The sequence below is a fragment of the Numida meleagris genome, chromosome 6, assembly GCF_002078875.1.
Source record: "Numida meleagris isolate 19003 breed g44 Domestic line chromosome 6, NumMel1.0, whole genome shotgun sequence".
Lineage (NCBI taxonomy): Eukaryota > Metazoa > Chordata > Aves > Galliformes > Numididae > Numida > Numida meleagris.
The window spans coordinates 6,613,569-6,627,579 of NC_034414.1; the positions used below are offsets into that span (position 1 = coordinate 6,613,569).

The window sequence follows — 14,011 nt, forward strand, 5'->3', positions numbered from 1 at the left end:
TGGCTTTCTCTGCTGTTTGCCGAGCGAGAGTCTCTGACTAAAGCAGAATCATCTCTTGTAGGTCAAAGCCTCGCTGTTGGACTTCAGGTGCTAGTTTTTGTCAAAATGTCTATTTCTTGATACCGCACAGCATCCCCCAACTTTGCTCTCTTTCTGATCTTACTCTTTGTGTTGCTCTGAAATGTCGTCAGTAAAAGCATAATAAACAATAAATAAAGCGTAATGGGTAGAATAGAGGTGTCAATGAAATATTGTAGAGATTGATACCATCCCTCTACCTTTAAGCGTATTTAGCGAAGTTGTGACCTCTAACTTAAAGCATTTCAAAGAATTTAGAAGGGATGTTTTGTCCTACGGGCCATTTCCATTGCACCACAGCTTTCATACACACAATTACTTGTCTTTCATGTGTATTAGTGTTGAAAGCCAGAATAGCTATAAGCAAGATGCTCCATTTGGTGAGTTAGTGGGCTGAATTGTGTGCTCCTCTGAATTACTTTCCTATTTCAAAATTATTTGAATTATTATTGCTTTAGAAAGCTACAGAGCTTGGGTTTTTTTTGTTTTTTTTTTTGTGAAGAGTTTTCTTTTCATCTCTCCAAGGCTGAAAAAAAGTTGAAACTTGCATTGCTCACAGGTAGTTCCATTTCACCAGGTGTTGCTCTGAAAATGTTCTCTGAATCTTTAAAATACTTTACTGCCCCATCCTTAGGGGCTTTCAAGGCCAGGCTGGATCAGGCTCTGAGTAGTCTGATCTAGCTGTGGGTGTCCCTGTTCATTGCAGCCTGGAGTTGGACTAGATGGCCTTTAAAAGTTCCTTCCAACTCTAAGGATTCTATGATTCTGTGAAGTGAAAATTCAAAGGTATTTTTCTTGTAGAGCCGAAGTATCTGTGGGATCTCACGTAATCATAGCAAACCTACTTAGCCAGCGAAGTAACAAGTGTCACAAAGATAGAGTTTAATAAGTTCTGCTTTAATTACACTTTTTCTTGCTGTGTGAACTCATTTGTTCATGTTTTCTTCCATATCCTAAAATCACCCAAGCTTTGTATGTTCTCTAAATAAAATTTTATTACTAGTGTGCCACAATCTATCAACTTCTAGTTGGCCAGCACTTGAAATGAGTATTTGATTTTTGAGGTTATTTACTTTTTAATTTGAATGGGGATCTCTTGGTGTTTCAGACAATATTTCTCTCTCCTACAGGCTTATAGATTTTCTCAGCTTCCTGAGATGGTCATGGGATCTCCTCCTCCTCCTGTCCCTCCCAGAACTGGTCCTGTGGCTGTTGCCTCTCTCAGGAGGTATTTACATTTTACTTTATTCTCAATATGAACTCTAAAAACCGCAGTTTTCATAAGAACTGAGACAAACCTTGAAGTTGCGCAGGCAAGCCATCCTGTTAATAAACACTTATGAAGTTAGAAACGTTATTTTTATTTTCATTTTAGCATTAAGAGGAAAGAAATAACAGCAGATTTTCTCTTCTACTAGCTAATCTGTTTCAATAAAATTAGCAAATCCTTGCCTGGCTCTGCTTTCTTTTAAAACATGCATTACTCCAAATCACACAGTGCATAATGAAATATCATATAACAGATATGCAGCAGATAGCTTGCACCTTCATTCTCCCTGCTTTTCACTATTCTAAGGACTTGCAACATGATTCAGATGAGTTATCAGAATCCAGGGTTGGGGGATTTTCACCTAGCTTTCAGATACCGAACAGGTATTTCCAAAGCCAGCTATGTGCAAAAGCCCAGTTGCCTTAGCTCAGTGTATAATATCTCATCCTCAGAGTAAAGCACTCCATAAAATGCATTTCAAGATATTTTCATGTTTCTGTGGTGGATGAGCCAATTTAGCCTACAGTGTTGTGGTGTTGCACACTGCTTAGTGCTAACTGTAATTGAAAGGCACTGCAAACCTACTGAGAATTGCTGTGGAGTATGAAGAACAAAGGAAACTTTTCTGAGTGTCTGCTAACTGCATCCAGATATCCAGAAAACGGACACTTTTTGATGTACTGTTTTATAACCATTATTAATTAATAAAGCTATAAATCAGCTGGGACACACCATTTCAGAAGATGCTAGAACTTCCCATGTGCAGTTTAGACTACTGACCATAGCAGACTTCTATTTTATGACACCTGATCACCTGTTCTGTGTTTTCTATAATCTTGTGTTTATGAGCTATGGTAAAGCTCTGGTTTTTGTACTGCATATCACAGGCATTTGTTTGATGCAGTAAGCAAAGGCTCTATGCAATCATAACAACATGCTTTAGTGAAGTAGTGGCCAGGTTAAATAAGTATTTCTCAGACATTTTCCAAACTTCTGTCATGCCAGAGTAAAATTGGATAACTTAATCTCAGCAGGCTTGTAGTGCTCACAGATGCATACATAGCTTTAAGTCTCATCCAACAGTCAAGATGTTAAATGTTTCTTTCTTTTTTTTTTCCCATCGTTTAATGCACAGGTCTACGTCAGATATTGGCAGCAAAGTGAGAATACCAGAATCCAGTGGGGTGGATCAGGCCCAGCATCATGATCCAGCATCTTATGCACCTGGTTCAAGAGCTCCAATGTCTGTTGGCCCACTTGATCAATCAGCTTTTCACTCAGGTGAGAAAATAGACCTGCAGACCTAACTTGCAACTCTGAGAACTGCGTGGTTTGTTTTACATATAAATGAGCTGATGACGTATAGTAAAATCATGTGATTTTTTTGGAGAAATAAGGTATTAGATATTTTTCCTGGTACAATTGAAGGAGATAGATAAAGGATTGACCCTTTGCAAATGTTGAAGCAGCTACTTTGTAAGGTACTACTCATCCTGCAAAAGGAGAAGGCAATGGTTATTTCTGAAGGTAAGACTCCCCAGATGGTCTTTATTCGAGTATGTCATTCTGTTGGCTCACTAGTCAGGACTCTGGGCTACTAAAGTCCAGTAGAAGAGTTCATATATACAAAAAATCCAGTGGAAATTGTAGGGGGGGAATGCCTAGCTGATACAGAGGCTATTGGTTGTCAAGAGCACAAGTTACAGTATTGATGGGGCTCAACAGCAAGAGGCAGCTGTCTGTCAGACCTCTGACTGAGCACACCAGCAAACGTCACAAGTGTAAACCATTACAGCCTTGCATAAAGAAGGGCTGTCACCAGCAAATGTGGAGATCTGGGTTAACATAAGGCTAGAGCAGTAAGAAATGCAGATGTTTTTCTGATAAAAATCACATTACCTTCATTAAATCAGAAGAAAATACTCTTGGCTGATATTGCTTGAAATTGTTGGATTCTTTTAATTCAGTTAACCCTCAGTAGCAATTTTCTCTTCTGCTTGGGATCAAACTACAACGTACTGGCTATGTTTACATCAGCAGTAGCACAGATCAGTGGGACTGGCTCTGTAAAGCATGTCAGTTGACGCTGAAGACCTGATATCAATACTGTCTGCACTTCGGGATTTCTGCTTTCTCCACACACGCTTGGAGTCGCTCGCATGTCCTCCATGTACTAAAAGCCCATTAGAGTATATGCTCCAGTGTGTTCTCATCTGAAAGAGGTCCAGTTTGCATGCTCTGAGAATGCTTCTTGATACTAACCAAAGCGCAGAGACTGGGAACGGCTGTTAGATCACCTTCAAAAGCAGTAAAAGGTAACATGTTAGCTAGTCTGCCCTCCTGTTTGGAGCACAGCACTTATCTTGGCTCTCCATTTTAGAGATCTTGTGGATTTCTGGTCCTTTTAATAAGAATTTTGTTGCTGAGTTGACCAGTTTCATCAGAAATTAATCTGATACATTTTGATGGTATCGCTTAGCTTGGAAAAGACCGGAAACAGCTTCTCATTGGCTAAATGGTTTCTTGAAGAACTATAGAAAAAAGCTTTCAAGATTAGAGAAATTGTACACTGTCATTTCAGTTTTGTAAATGGCAGATTCATTAGGCATGACTCTGTTAATCTGCAAATAATTTTTATCTTCCTTAGAAGTAATAGAGAGTTATCTGTGTTGTATTCAAAATGTACTCAGAATGATACTGTGGAAATGCAAATCTGTTGCCAATTAATTAAATACAGTAGGTTTGAAGGACCCATTCTACTGTCACTTTTATCACAGTACCTTCTGTAACATGAGTCTAAAAGGAGCAGATGCCACCCTTTCGTGTAGCAGTATTTCAAACTATAAAATGTGCCACACTGCCAAGAACGCTTTTGTCGTGACTGCAGTGGTGTTCTGTGTGATATACCTTTCTGTAGGTACCAGTGATGAGGAGGTTTTATTGCTGTATGTTACAAAGAGGTATGTTGTGCTGCCACTGAAGAGCGTCGGCATTTCAGAAGAGACAAAGTGACCTATGTGTACACTGGATTTGGCCAGAATTATTCTAGAACTCACTGGAGGAAATGTTCATGTGGGAGAGATCGTATAACTGGCTGTAATACAGGGAAAGATGAAGAGAGTTGTGAGAAACCTGCAAGTGTAACAAATGAGGATTTCTAATGTTCTAATTGGAAAATAAATTTTTATTGGATCAATAGATGGAAAAATTTTACTGCAGGTGCTGATTGGGCATGAAATGACCAAATGTTGCCCTCTTGCAGCTCATCAACGTCAGCTTTAAAATAATGATTTTGCAGTAAGAACAGGGGTAAGATAGTACTTCAGCTTCTTGAGTGTTCAATTTGTATAGCTGCTCATTTTGCTGAGGTTAAATTAAAAGAGCTTTTTGGTGAGGAGGAGCTTTTTGTCATCCACAGGAGCAGCACTTTCTTCTCTGTACAAGTCTGAAGAATACTTTGGACAAGTTAGCCTTGCTAACTCACTCCTCAGTGAAAATGCTCAGTTGTCTTTTTATTGTGTTTTTGTGTTTACCAGCTCTTCTGCTCTCACATAAATAATTTATTTTTGTTATATTACGTAACTCTTAAAAGTAAAGTACGTGTCCATATATTATAGCTGAGTACTCAAAATATCCTGTCCACATACTTTGTTTGCTACGTGGTAAGGATGACAGAGAGCTTTCTCCCCCTCACAGTTTAGGAATGAGGCTTTAGTGTACCAGCGATAGAAATGCTGCTATTTGTATCTCTATGTCAAGAGACACTAGTGGAAAGAAGTCTTACTGGACAAGAAGATAGTACTTTAAATTTGATGGATACATGGAGTTATAAGGAAGTCTTACTGGACAAGCGAATTGTAATTAATTCAAAATCTGGCAAATAGGTGGAGTCATTATGGCTTCTCTCAAAAAATAGTGGAAGCATGTGAGGAAATGGTGGTCTTTTAGACAGCCTCATTATACCCTGTGTGTAATCTCAGTAATAGCAGAAAGAACTACCTTCTCTTGTGAATCTCTGTGAGGACTGAACCCAACGTTAACGAGCAGATATAACCATATCCAGAGATCTGGTTGAACCTTGTATTGGGAGAGCTGTTTTCTCCCACCTAACATAGAGTAAGATCATGGAATTCTAGCAAAAGACTTCGTGGACATCCCTATGCATGTATTTTGATCAAGACATAGGAAAACAGATTTTATGACAGCAGGTTTCCTTGGAAATATTTATGTAAGTGGTAGGTGCATAATTCATTCCAGTCATAGGCTGTTGCTGGGAAATAAATTGGGCAGGCAGAGCCTTGGTATTCTTTATGGAAGCATTGAAATTTTATGATGGAGTTGTAGAGATTACAGCCTTTTAAATGTATCACTCAGTTTTGTAGGCCTTGTGTCTGGAGATATTAGGATAGTGTAACTATAAACTGAATGTTCTGTAACCTCCTGTTGAAAAGAAAGATGCAATACTCTGAAGCCCATGGTAACAGTAGTTAAAAATTGAATGCAGGGAAACAAATGTAAAAGGAAGATAAGGCTTTTTTTCCATGATGATTCAATGTTTTAGAGGAAATCATTTATTTTGAGGATCCAAATACTTAGGAATAAGTCCTCATACCTTTATCTAAAGGTTGTGCATCACTATATGGACAACTGCAAATCTCATTTTCTCCAGTATTTTCTACCATTATAGAGATGTGTAGTCAGCTGCTGGGAACCTTACATCCAACCAATGGTGATCACATTCTTACTGAAAAAAAAAAAGGGGGGGGGGGAACGTACATATACTTCATAACTAATATCTTCTTATCTATAGCTTTAAATATTGGCTATTAATTGTGTATAATCTCATTTTTTAATAGGAAATACAGTACCGGCAGTATTTGCCATACCAGCAGCAAACCGACCTGGCTTCACAGGCTATTTTATCCCAACACCGCCCACAGCGTACAGGAACCAAGCCTGGATGCCCTATGCTGGAGAGAATGAATTACCAGGACAGTGGGCAGACTCAGTAAGTATCCTTGTTTTTCTAACTATGTGCGTTTTCTGTGATTTGCACAAGAGTGGTTTTCAGTGACGCCAGGTCATGAGCAAAGAATCTGAACAGAGTGATTCTTACTGAATGGGAATTATCTCTAGCAGTGAGGACCTATGAGAGAGGGTGCAGATATTTATTTGTCCATCCAACAACCTGTAAACATTATTCACTAAGTTAGAGGCTGGCACCCATTCAAATATGGTGTGTCAGATACCACTTTCTCTCCCTAAGACAGAGATAAAATATTTGGTAGGTAGCAGGTGATGCTGTCTCTCAAAGTGGCCTTGTGTTGCTTGGAAGCTGGGGAGCATCTTTCCATCCTGAAGACTTCTCTGAAGACAGCCCTGCTCCCAACTCTGCCACAGCCCTGCTGCACAGCTTTTCTGCAGGGAGTGACAGATCTTAAGCTAAATAATTAATTGCACGGTCCTACTCTTGGACAGATCCAATTTTTAGTCTGAAGTACACCCGCATTTCAAAGAAATGAAACTGAGATCCTAAAATGAATTGCAGTAGTTCATCATGTCTGAAACAAATTCTATCATTTAGGGCTTTTTTTTTTTTTTCGACACTTAAATGCTATTAAGGAAAAAAACTGCACGATTGACAGTGCTGCTTGAGCTTACATCTAATGTTTATGTAGAACCAATTCAGCTAAACAAACTCGGAGATGGATTCTATTTCTTTGTGTAGATCATGATCAGAATATTTTAGTGAACTGCAGTCAGAAACTAATAGTTGCCTCGGAACAACTAAGCAAGAGGCAAAAAGGTCATATAGATGTTCCTGAGGACAGCTATTTCGTGCCAGATCTTCATTACTGCTATTGATGTCTAAGAGGAAAAGAATTCAATTTGACTCTCGGATGCAAGTCTGACTTTGTAGGCTGAACTGTCAAGAAAAAAGATATTCATATGTGAGCTGAGTGTATCTGTTCATGTGCTTCTGCCACCCGAGGCCTTGTGAAGTCATACAGATTCCCTTTCCAGAATGGAAACATAGGACATCTTTTTAAAACTTATTTTTGTTTGCAATCCTATTGACACTTTACATTTGAGAGGCCTGCTTGTATCCGAACCATCAATTAAAACTTTTTTCATTCAGAAGAAAAACAAACCAACAGGAAAAGTGTTTTGTTTGTTGTATATTCTTTTTCCATCTTGGCTACAGTCCCATGAAATGAGTCAGGTGTCACCTGTCAAAAGTGAAGACTGAGAACAAACCAGACAAAACTCAAAAACAAGGCTCTGACCCTCAGTTCCTTTGGAAGGGGAAATGTAACCCTCTTGTGGGTGTCCTTGTCTTCAGGGAAGGAGGTGAAAAGAGCACATAGTGCCAGTGGACCTTCCCTTCTGCTGCGTACATAGAGGGATGGATAGGGAGGTGAGAAGCTGTCTGACAATTAACTGTGATGTTACAGAATTCAAAGGAAATGAATTTGCCTTCCCAGTTCACTAATCTGTTACAGAGGTTTAAATGACTTTTTGTTACCCAGGCTTTTAGCCCTTCTATGATATAGCAGAAGAGGAAAAAATGTAAAAATAAAACAGTTCAGTTTCTTTAGTAAGAACAGAGACTTAAAAATGAGATTCTTTACTTGTCATGCATTTCCACTAACTGGATTGTAAATTAAACAATAAGGTGGCAAATGAAACAGGAGATTTGGCAACAAAGAGTTACCTTATAAGCTTAATTTACTGTTCCATTGTTTTCTCAATTAAATTAAACTGAAGCACTAAGCTTTGTGGAGAAGGGAAATGCATTTATTTTCCAAATTGATAGACACAGCTTAGTGGAAGTAGGAACCTGGTGGCCTCTAGTGGCGTGTTCATGTGTTGTGCTACTAAAATGTTTGTCTTCTGAATAATCTATTGTGAAAACTAGACAGAGGCAACTGCATTTAATGATCACTTTCGTACTGTGCCTGTTTCCTATGTCTGTGTCATCACACCGTACTGAAAGTGTGTGATGTGCTGTGCATCACTTGATGGATGTCCAACATCTCATACAGCACGTGTAAGCCCTATTTGTCAGATTTTCATAGTTTTTTAGATGCCTGAAGGGACAAGATTTTCAAAAGCACCGAGGTGGTTGTAAAGGTCTCACAGGGCTAGACCCAAAACAAGATTTGAATGAAATGTATATGTTGTCATTCTGAAGTTCATGCTTAAGTCCCATATTCCCCGTAAGGTATTTAAAACTGGCAGACATTCGCATCTTGACATTTGAGTCTGTTTGTAGACACATACGGGTCTGAAATTCTGCTTCTGGCATATCCGCCAAAGCCTTCACCTCAGTGGGTCAGGTACCTAACATATCCTACAGAAATCCAAAAATTAGGTGAGACCCCTTTCTGGATGCCTGTATCACATACTTACACAAGGCTTTAGTACATTTGAAAAGCTAAAAACAGGTATTCTTCCCAATTAGAGTGATACAAATTAGTTAACTTTTCAATGCTTAAACACAGTGGTAGTTTATTGGTTACCTTGCAGTAAATGCAGTATTCTGAGCCACTGTGTTCAGAATAAATATCCTTCAACTTCACTTCCTTTTCTTTGGAGTGGATTATAATAATGAGTTTCTAAGGTTTTTCCTCAAGGAGAAATTATCTTGTCCTAGTAATATGCTATGGGCTGCCTTCTGTAACAGCATAAAGCCACTTCAACACTGCAGATAACTATTTTCTAGACTTTAGCAAAACATAAATACTGTTTTTATCTGATGCGTAAAAAAACTTCTGAGAACTTAAGTTTATTATAAATATAAAAACCGATATCAAAGTTCATGGATTTGTGAAGGAAAATTAATAGTCACAAGTACTGAACAGCCCACCTTATTGCTGCAGATCAGAAAATTCTTCTGTACTGGGTTTTCAGTGTCATGAGGTACAGTAGAGCTGGTGACCTAAGAGAGGACGCACTTTCAGAAAGGCCTCCTCCTTTGTTTTTTTAAAGTGATGATAAATTCAGATGTTCCATGCTGCCACAGTGCAGAGAGTTGTGTACCTATCTTATTGATGTATGTGCTTAAATGGCACCTGTGAAGATATAAATTTGTCAGCTGACACTTCAGGAAGTAGAGTTTACGTTCTCCTTATAGATTCCTATGTGTCGCATCTTATTCTGCCCCGTGGAGGTTTGTGTTACCTGCCAGGCAGCACTAAGAATAAATTGTTCTGTATAATTTGGTGTAATTACGGTGCTCTACAGGTTCCGCTCCCTGGATACATCGAGGCTTATCCAAGGCCCCGCTACCAACACAATTCTCCTTCACGACTCCCTCGCCAGTACAGCCAGTCAGCAAGCATGCATCCCAGCTTGGAACAAGCTCCTTTGCCCTCTGCCACAGCTTCTCAGCAGAGCCTGACTGAAAATGACCCATCCGATGCTCCTCTCACCAACATTTCTACAGCTGCCCTGGTAAAGGCAATAAGAGAAGAAGTTGCGAAACTGGCCAAGAAACAAACAGATATGTTTGAATTCCAGGTTTAATGTCTTCTGTGCACAGCATTTGTATCATGTAACTTGGAGTGGCTGAGCAAGTGACCTCCTTAATTTTCACTTACAAACTTAGAGTGAATTGTGCGAAGTGATGGCATTTTTCTCCATCTGAAAAATCAACACTATGAAATAACTTATAGTAGAGCAACAGGACCCTGAAGATATGTATTCTACTTGCCAGCTAAGGAAATGCTGCCAGGTAACTCTTTAATATCGGTAATATCGATCATATGCAAGTGTTTGTCACTTGGCACTCATACTATGACCCGTCATCGCTAGAGATGCTGCTGTACATGTCAGTGCCATGCAGTATTTCAGTTGCAGGCCCAAATGCAGAGCTTCTGGGAATATCTTCTGCATGTCAAAACCTTATTTCTTTAATTAAAGAAGAAAATGGATGGAAAATGGCAAGCTAAACGCCATGGTGGGTGTGGCAGCCATGTTAATTCTTTGTTACGGGACATCGTACGAGGAATGTTGATTGAGTTTATCTGTGTTGCTGCAGCCTCTTCATTCTAGAGACTGTAACCAAACCAAAAGAATCTGAGATGAGTAAGTAATACAAATAAATATCCTGTAAATAGCCCCAATTCTTTTCATCCTATTTACAGTACAGAAAAGTGAAAGAAGAGAAGACTGCGAGAAGGCTAATGATATTTTGTTAATTAATGGTTGCCTTGTCCATGAATGCCACTGATGAGTTATGGAGGAGATGTTTTCAATGTGAGAGAGCACAATTCATGAAGAGCTAACAAAGGAAATTGGTGCTAGAAGTTTCCAGGAGAAATGAAAAAAAGATTCTTTGTGTTTGCTCTATATTCAGACTTTTCACTCTGAATGCATGAAGCTGGTAAACCTGAGACCAACCTGGAATAGTGAATACACCTGCTTGTACAAGACAACCTTTGTTTAACACAGTGCTTTTTTTTCCTCTTTCTTAAACAATGATACCTAGTGAAGTGCTACCTGAAGCCGCAGTTGATCTTGATCAGACTGGAACAGTGCATACACATATAGGAAGTTCTGAATGTAGAGGACCTGATTACTATATTAACATGTAAATAAGTAAATGGTTAAATGGATTAACGAAAACACTAGTGTGCTTTGAAAAAAGAGAGAGTTTCTGGAAATGATGCTGACTGTATATTGCTCAAGATAAAGGTCGCTAATAGTTAAACTGCATTATTGTATGCATCCAATCCCGAAAGAAAATCAAACTGGTTGAATAGGACACAAGATTGTCTTTTGCAGTTGTACAGAATAGTTGAAGATTATGAACAATTGCTTTCAGTTCCTTTGGCCATGAGCTTCAGGAACTGAAGTTGTTGCAAAATACATTGTGTTGGGCATGTTTGATGTCAACTGGAGTTAAAGGTAATGTCCTTCATTTCAGTAACTTATCTGGTTATCCTCAATTGCTTATGTTATTTTGATTGATCATTTCATTTTCTTGAATTTCTTTGGTCTTTACCGTGGTGAGAAAGAGAGTTTGGTTTAGCTTTTTGGCCATCAGTAAAATGAGAGGAGAAGAGAGGACACTAGAGTAGGGGATAAAAGAAATTGATGAAGCACAAACTTTTAAGACACAGCTATTTTTTTCCCCAAATAATTATATAATAAACCCTGTTTGAGATCGTGATATATAGTTATCCTAGAATATACTGATATCTTCTGCTCCGAGACTGTAGGTATTGCAGAAGCTTTTGGAGTGCTAGCTGAACTTTAATGTGAAATTTCATTTTTATTATTTAAAAATCAGATATAAATAAAAAATGTATTTTTGTAATCTCAGTGTATATACTTGCTGTATGTTTATACAAGTGACTAGTCTGAAATAGTCAGAAAATTTCCATAAACCAAGTGCAAAAAAAGAAAACAAAAAAACATGAATAATTTTAATGATCAGTATTAAACGTGCAGCATCTGGAATACACAAATGCACATTTGGGTGACTTGGATACTAAACAACCAAAGAAACTGGATCTTTCTTGTAAATATAAGTCCGCTCAAGACAGACTATACCCATCTCAGTTACCTGTCAGCTAACTGATACCGATCTTATCAGTGTAATACAAGACATCCAAATGTCTTTTTGTGTTAATAGCTGCCTAAAAATGTTGCATTTAAAAATAACTTAAAAAATATAGGGCCAAACTCAGCATGCTGTAAAATGATAAGTTCTGTTTGGCTCCAGTGGGAACTCAGCTCACTGAGAGCAAGGCTGAGTTTGTTAGGTTTTGTTCATACATGCAAGTTTCACTAGAATCACCTGAACACTACTGTGCTTGTTTTTTGTTTTCTGTAACATGAGTGTAGGCATAATTTAAGAGCAGCATATAGTTATTTAGCCTAAGCTGGTTCGTAACTGGATTAAGCTAACTTGGTAAGTGAAATCTGCATTAAATTGTGTCAGCCGTGTTGGGCATCAGCTTTATTAACTTACTTTTTGAATGATTCTTCTAGTTATTCCAGTGAAATTTTGTGTGTAGATAGGCCCTTCTATGCAGTGGGAGCTAAATGCCCTGTGAAATAAATTTCTGTGTCTTTGACTCAAGTTTTGCAGGACTATCTTAAAGCTGCAAGTGTGGAAGCAGCAGCAGTCCTGCAGACTGGGAAGGCTTATGGTGCCACGTATCCCCAAAAGAGTCACAGGAGGTAGGACGTACCAGATTTATAGAGCATCTTTGGGATGCTTAGCTCTGCTTGTAGATCTGTACCCGTTCTTCTACTTAAGTGATTTAATACTTCCATCAAAAAGCGTGTTAGTATAAAGCCAAGCATCTATCTGCCATACTGAAAATGAAGTTTGGAAATTACATGCACAGTATGGGATTTGAATGCCTCTATGCAAACAAAATGAACAAAATAGGAAACCCTAACGCTAAAAGAACCACTTGAATGGCCTTCTAGAAAGACAATTTTAGTAAAGGTAAACAAAGTACTGTACATACAACTGAGGAAGACCTGTTAGATTTCCAAAATGAATTTTGTTTCGTATTATACTGATGATGTGCAGTCTACTGAATCATCACTCTGAAACCATTGTGGTGCACTTTATTCACAAAGGCATTTTACATTCTTCGTTCATAATGGCTTTCTATCTCACTTGTAATATGTTTCTGTATTTTTTTTAACGTAAAAAGTAAGATTGTATCAAGACAGTAAGGACATTCCTGTGAAAGAAAAAACATGCTGTAATATTTATACTGTCTGAGCACAAAGCAATGATAAAGTGAAAATATAGTGTACAAATAATTTGTAAAATAATAAACATTTTGTATGGCTACAATTACAGTATAGTTTTTCAATATTGATTTCAAAGAAGAAAGTACACCTGTTTAATGTTATGATATCATCAGGCTATATTCCTGTCAAGTTCACTTTTCTACTAGATGCCCCAATTTTCTTTAAAATGTTGCTAAATGTTAAGGTAAAAATACTATTTTCTGTGTGCAAAAATGTTGATGTTCGAACCAATAATTGTATTCAGACTTGTAAATCAGTAGGAGAAATGTCTGCAAGTGAAATGCACATCAAATTATTTCTCAGTAGGTGTGTAATGACCACTCTCTGTAGGTGCATATACTATGTGTTATGTTTTATTGGCATTAGTAGAAGAGTAACTTGAAGAGGGTAAGAGGGTGTTCTTTGGCAGTCAATTTTGAAGAAAAATATGCTTTTGTGAGAAGCTCTAACACGCTGTAGAAATATGAACAACTTTTGTATCTAATAATATTCTATAGAGAAGTTGATAGAAGTGCATGCAAATCCTTATATAGAAATGGGAAAATTATCATAATTTTTTTTTTCAGACAAACTTTTAAAAGGGGAAGCATGGAGGAAAGACAATGCGAGGAAGATAAAAATGCAAAGCAGGTAGAGAAAGCAGCGTTGAAGTCAGTGGCAGAACTGAAGTGAGGCCTCTGTCTCGTTTAAGGGGTGATACGTACAAAACTAATTGCAATTTTTGGCATGTTTCAAGATGTCTGTAAAGGATGAATTACATTTGAATGTATATTTTCAGGCCTGCGTTATATTTATAACAGCTAAATGTCTGCTTCTATAAGTCTGAGGGAACTTAAAAGCAGTGATAGTTTTCTGAGCCAGCACAAGAAGTTGCTTCAT

At 38.0% G+C, this 14,011-nt stretch overlaps 1 protein-coding gene across 1 annotated transcript in view; it reads left to right on the forward strand.

Annotated features, from left to right (window-relative positions):
• KIAA1549L (KIAA1549 like) overlaps positions 1 to 13,271 on the forward strand; it is a 66,148-nt gene extending 52,877 nt beyond the window's left edge. The window contains exons 17-20 of the mRNA XM_021403336.1: positions 1,209 to 1,306; positions 2,484 to 2,629; positions 6,205 to 6,356; positions 9,596 to 13,271. Coding sequence (XP_021259011.1) covers positions 1,209 to 1,306; positions 2,484 to 2,629; positions 6,205 to 6,356; positions 9,596 to 9,877 — 678 coding nt within the window. The 3' untranslated portion in view covers positions 9,878 to 13,271. The remainder of the gene's footprint in view (positions 1 to 1,208; positions 1,307 to 2,483; positions 2,630 to 6,204; positions 6,357 to 9,595) is intronic.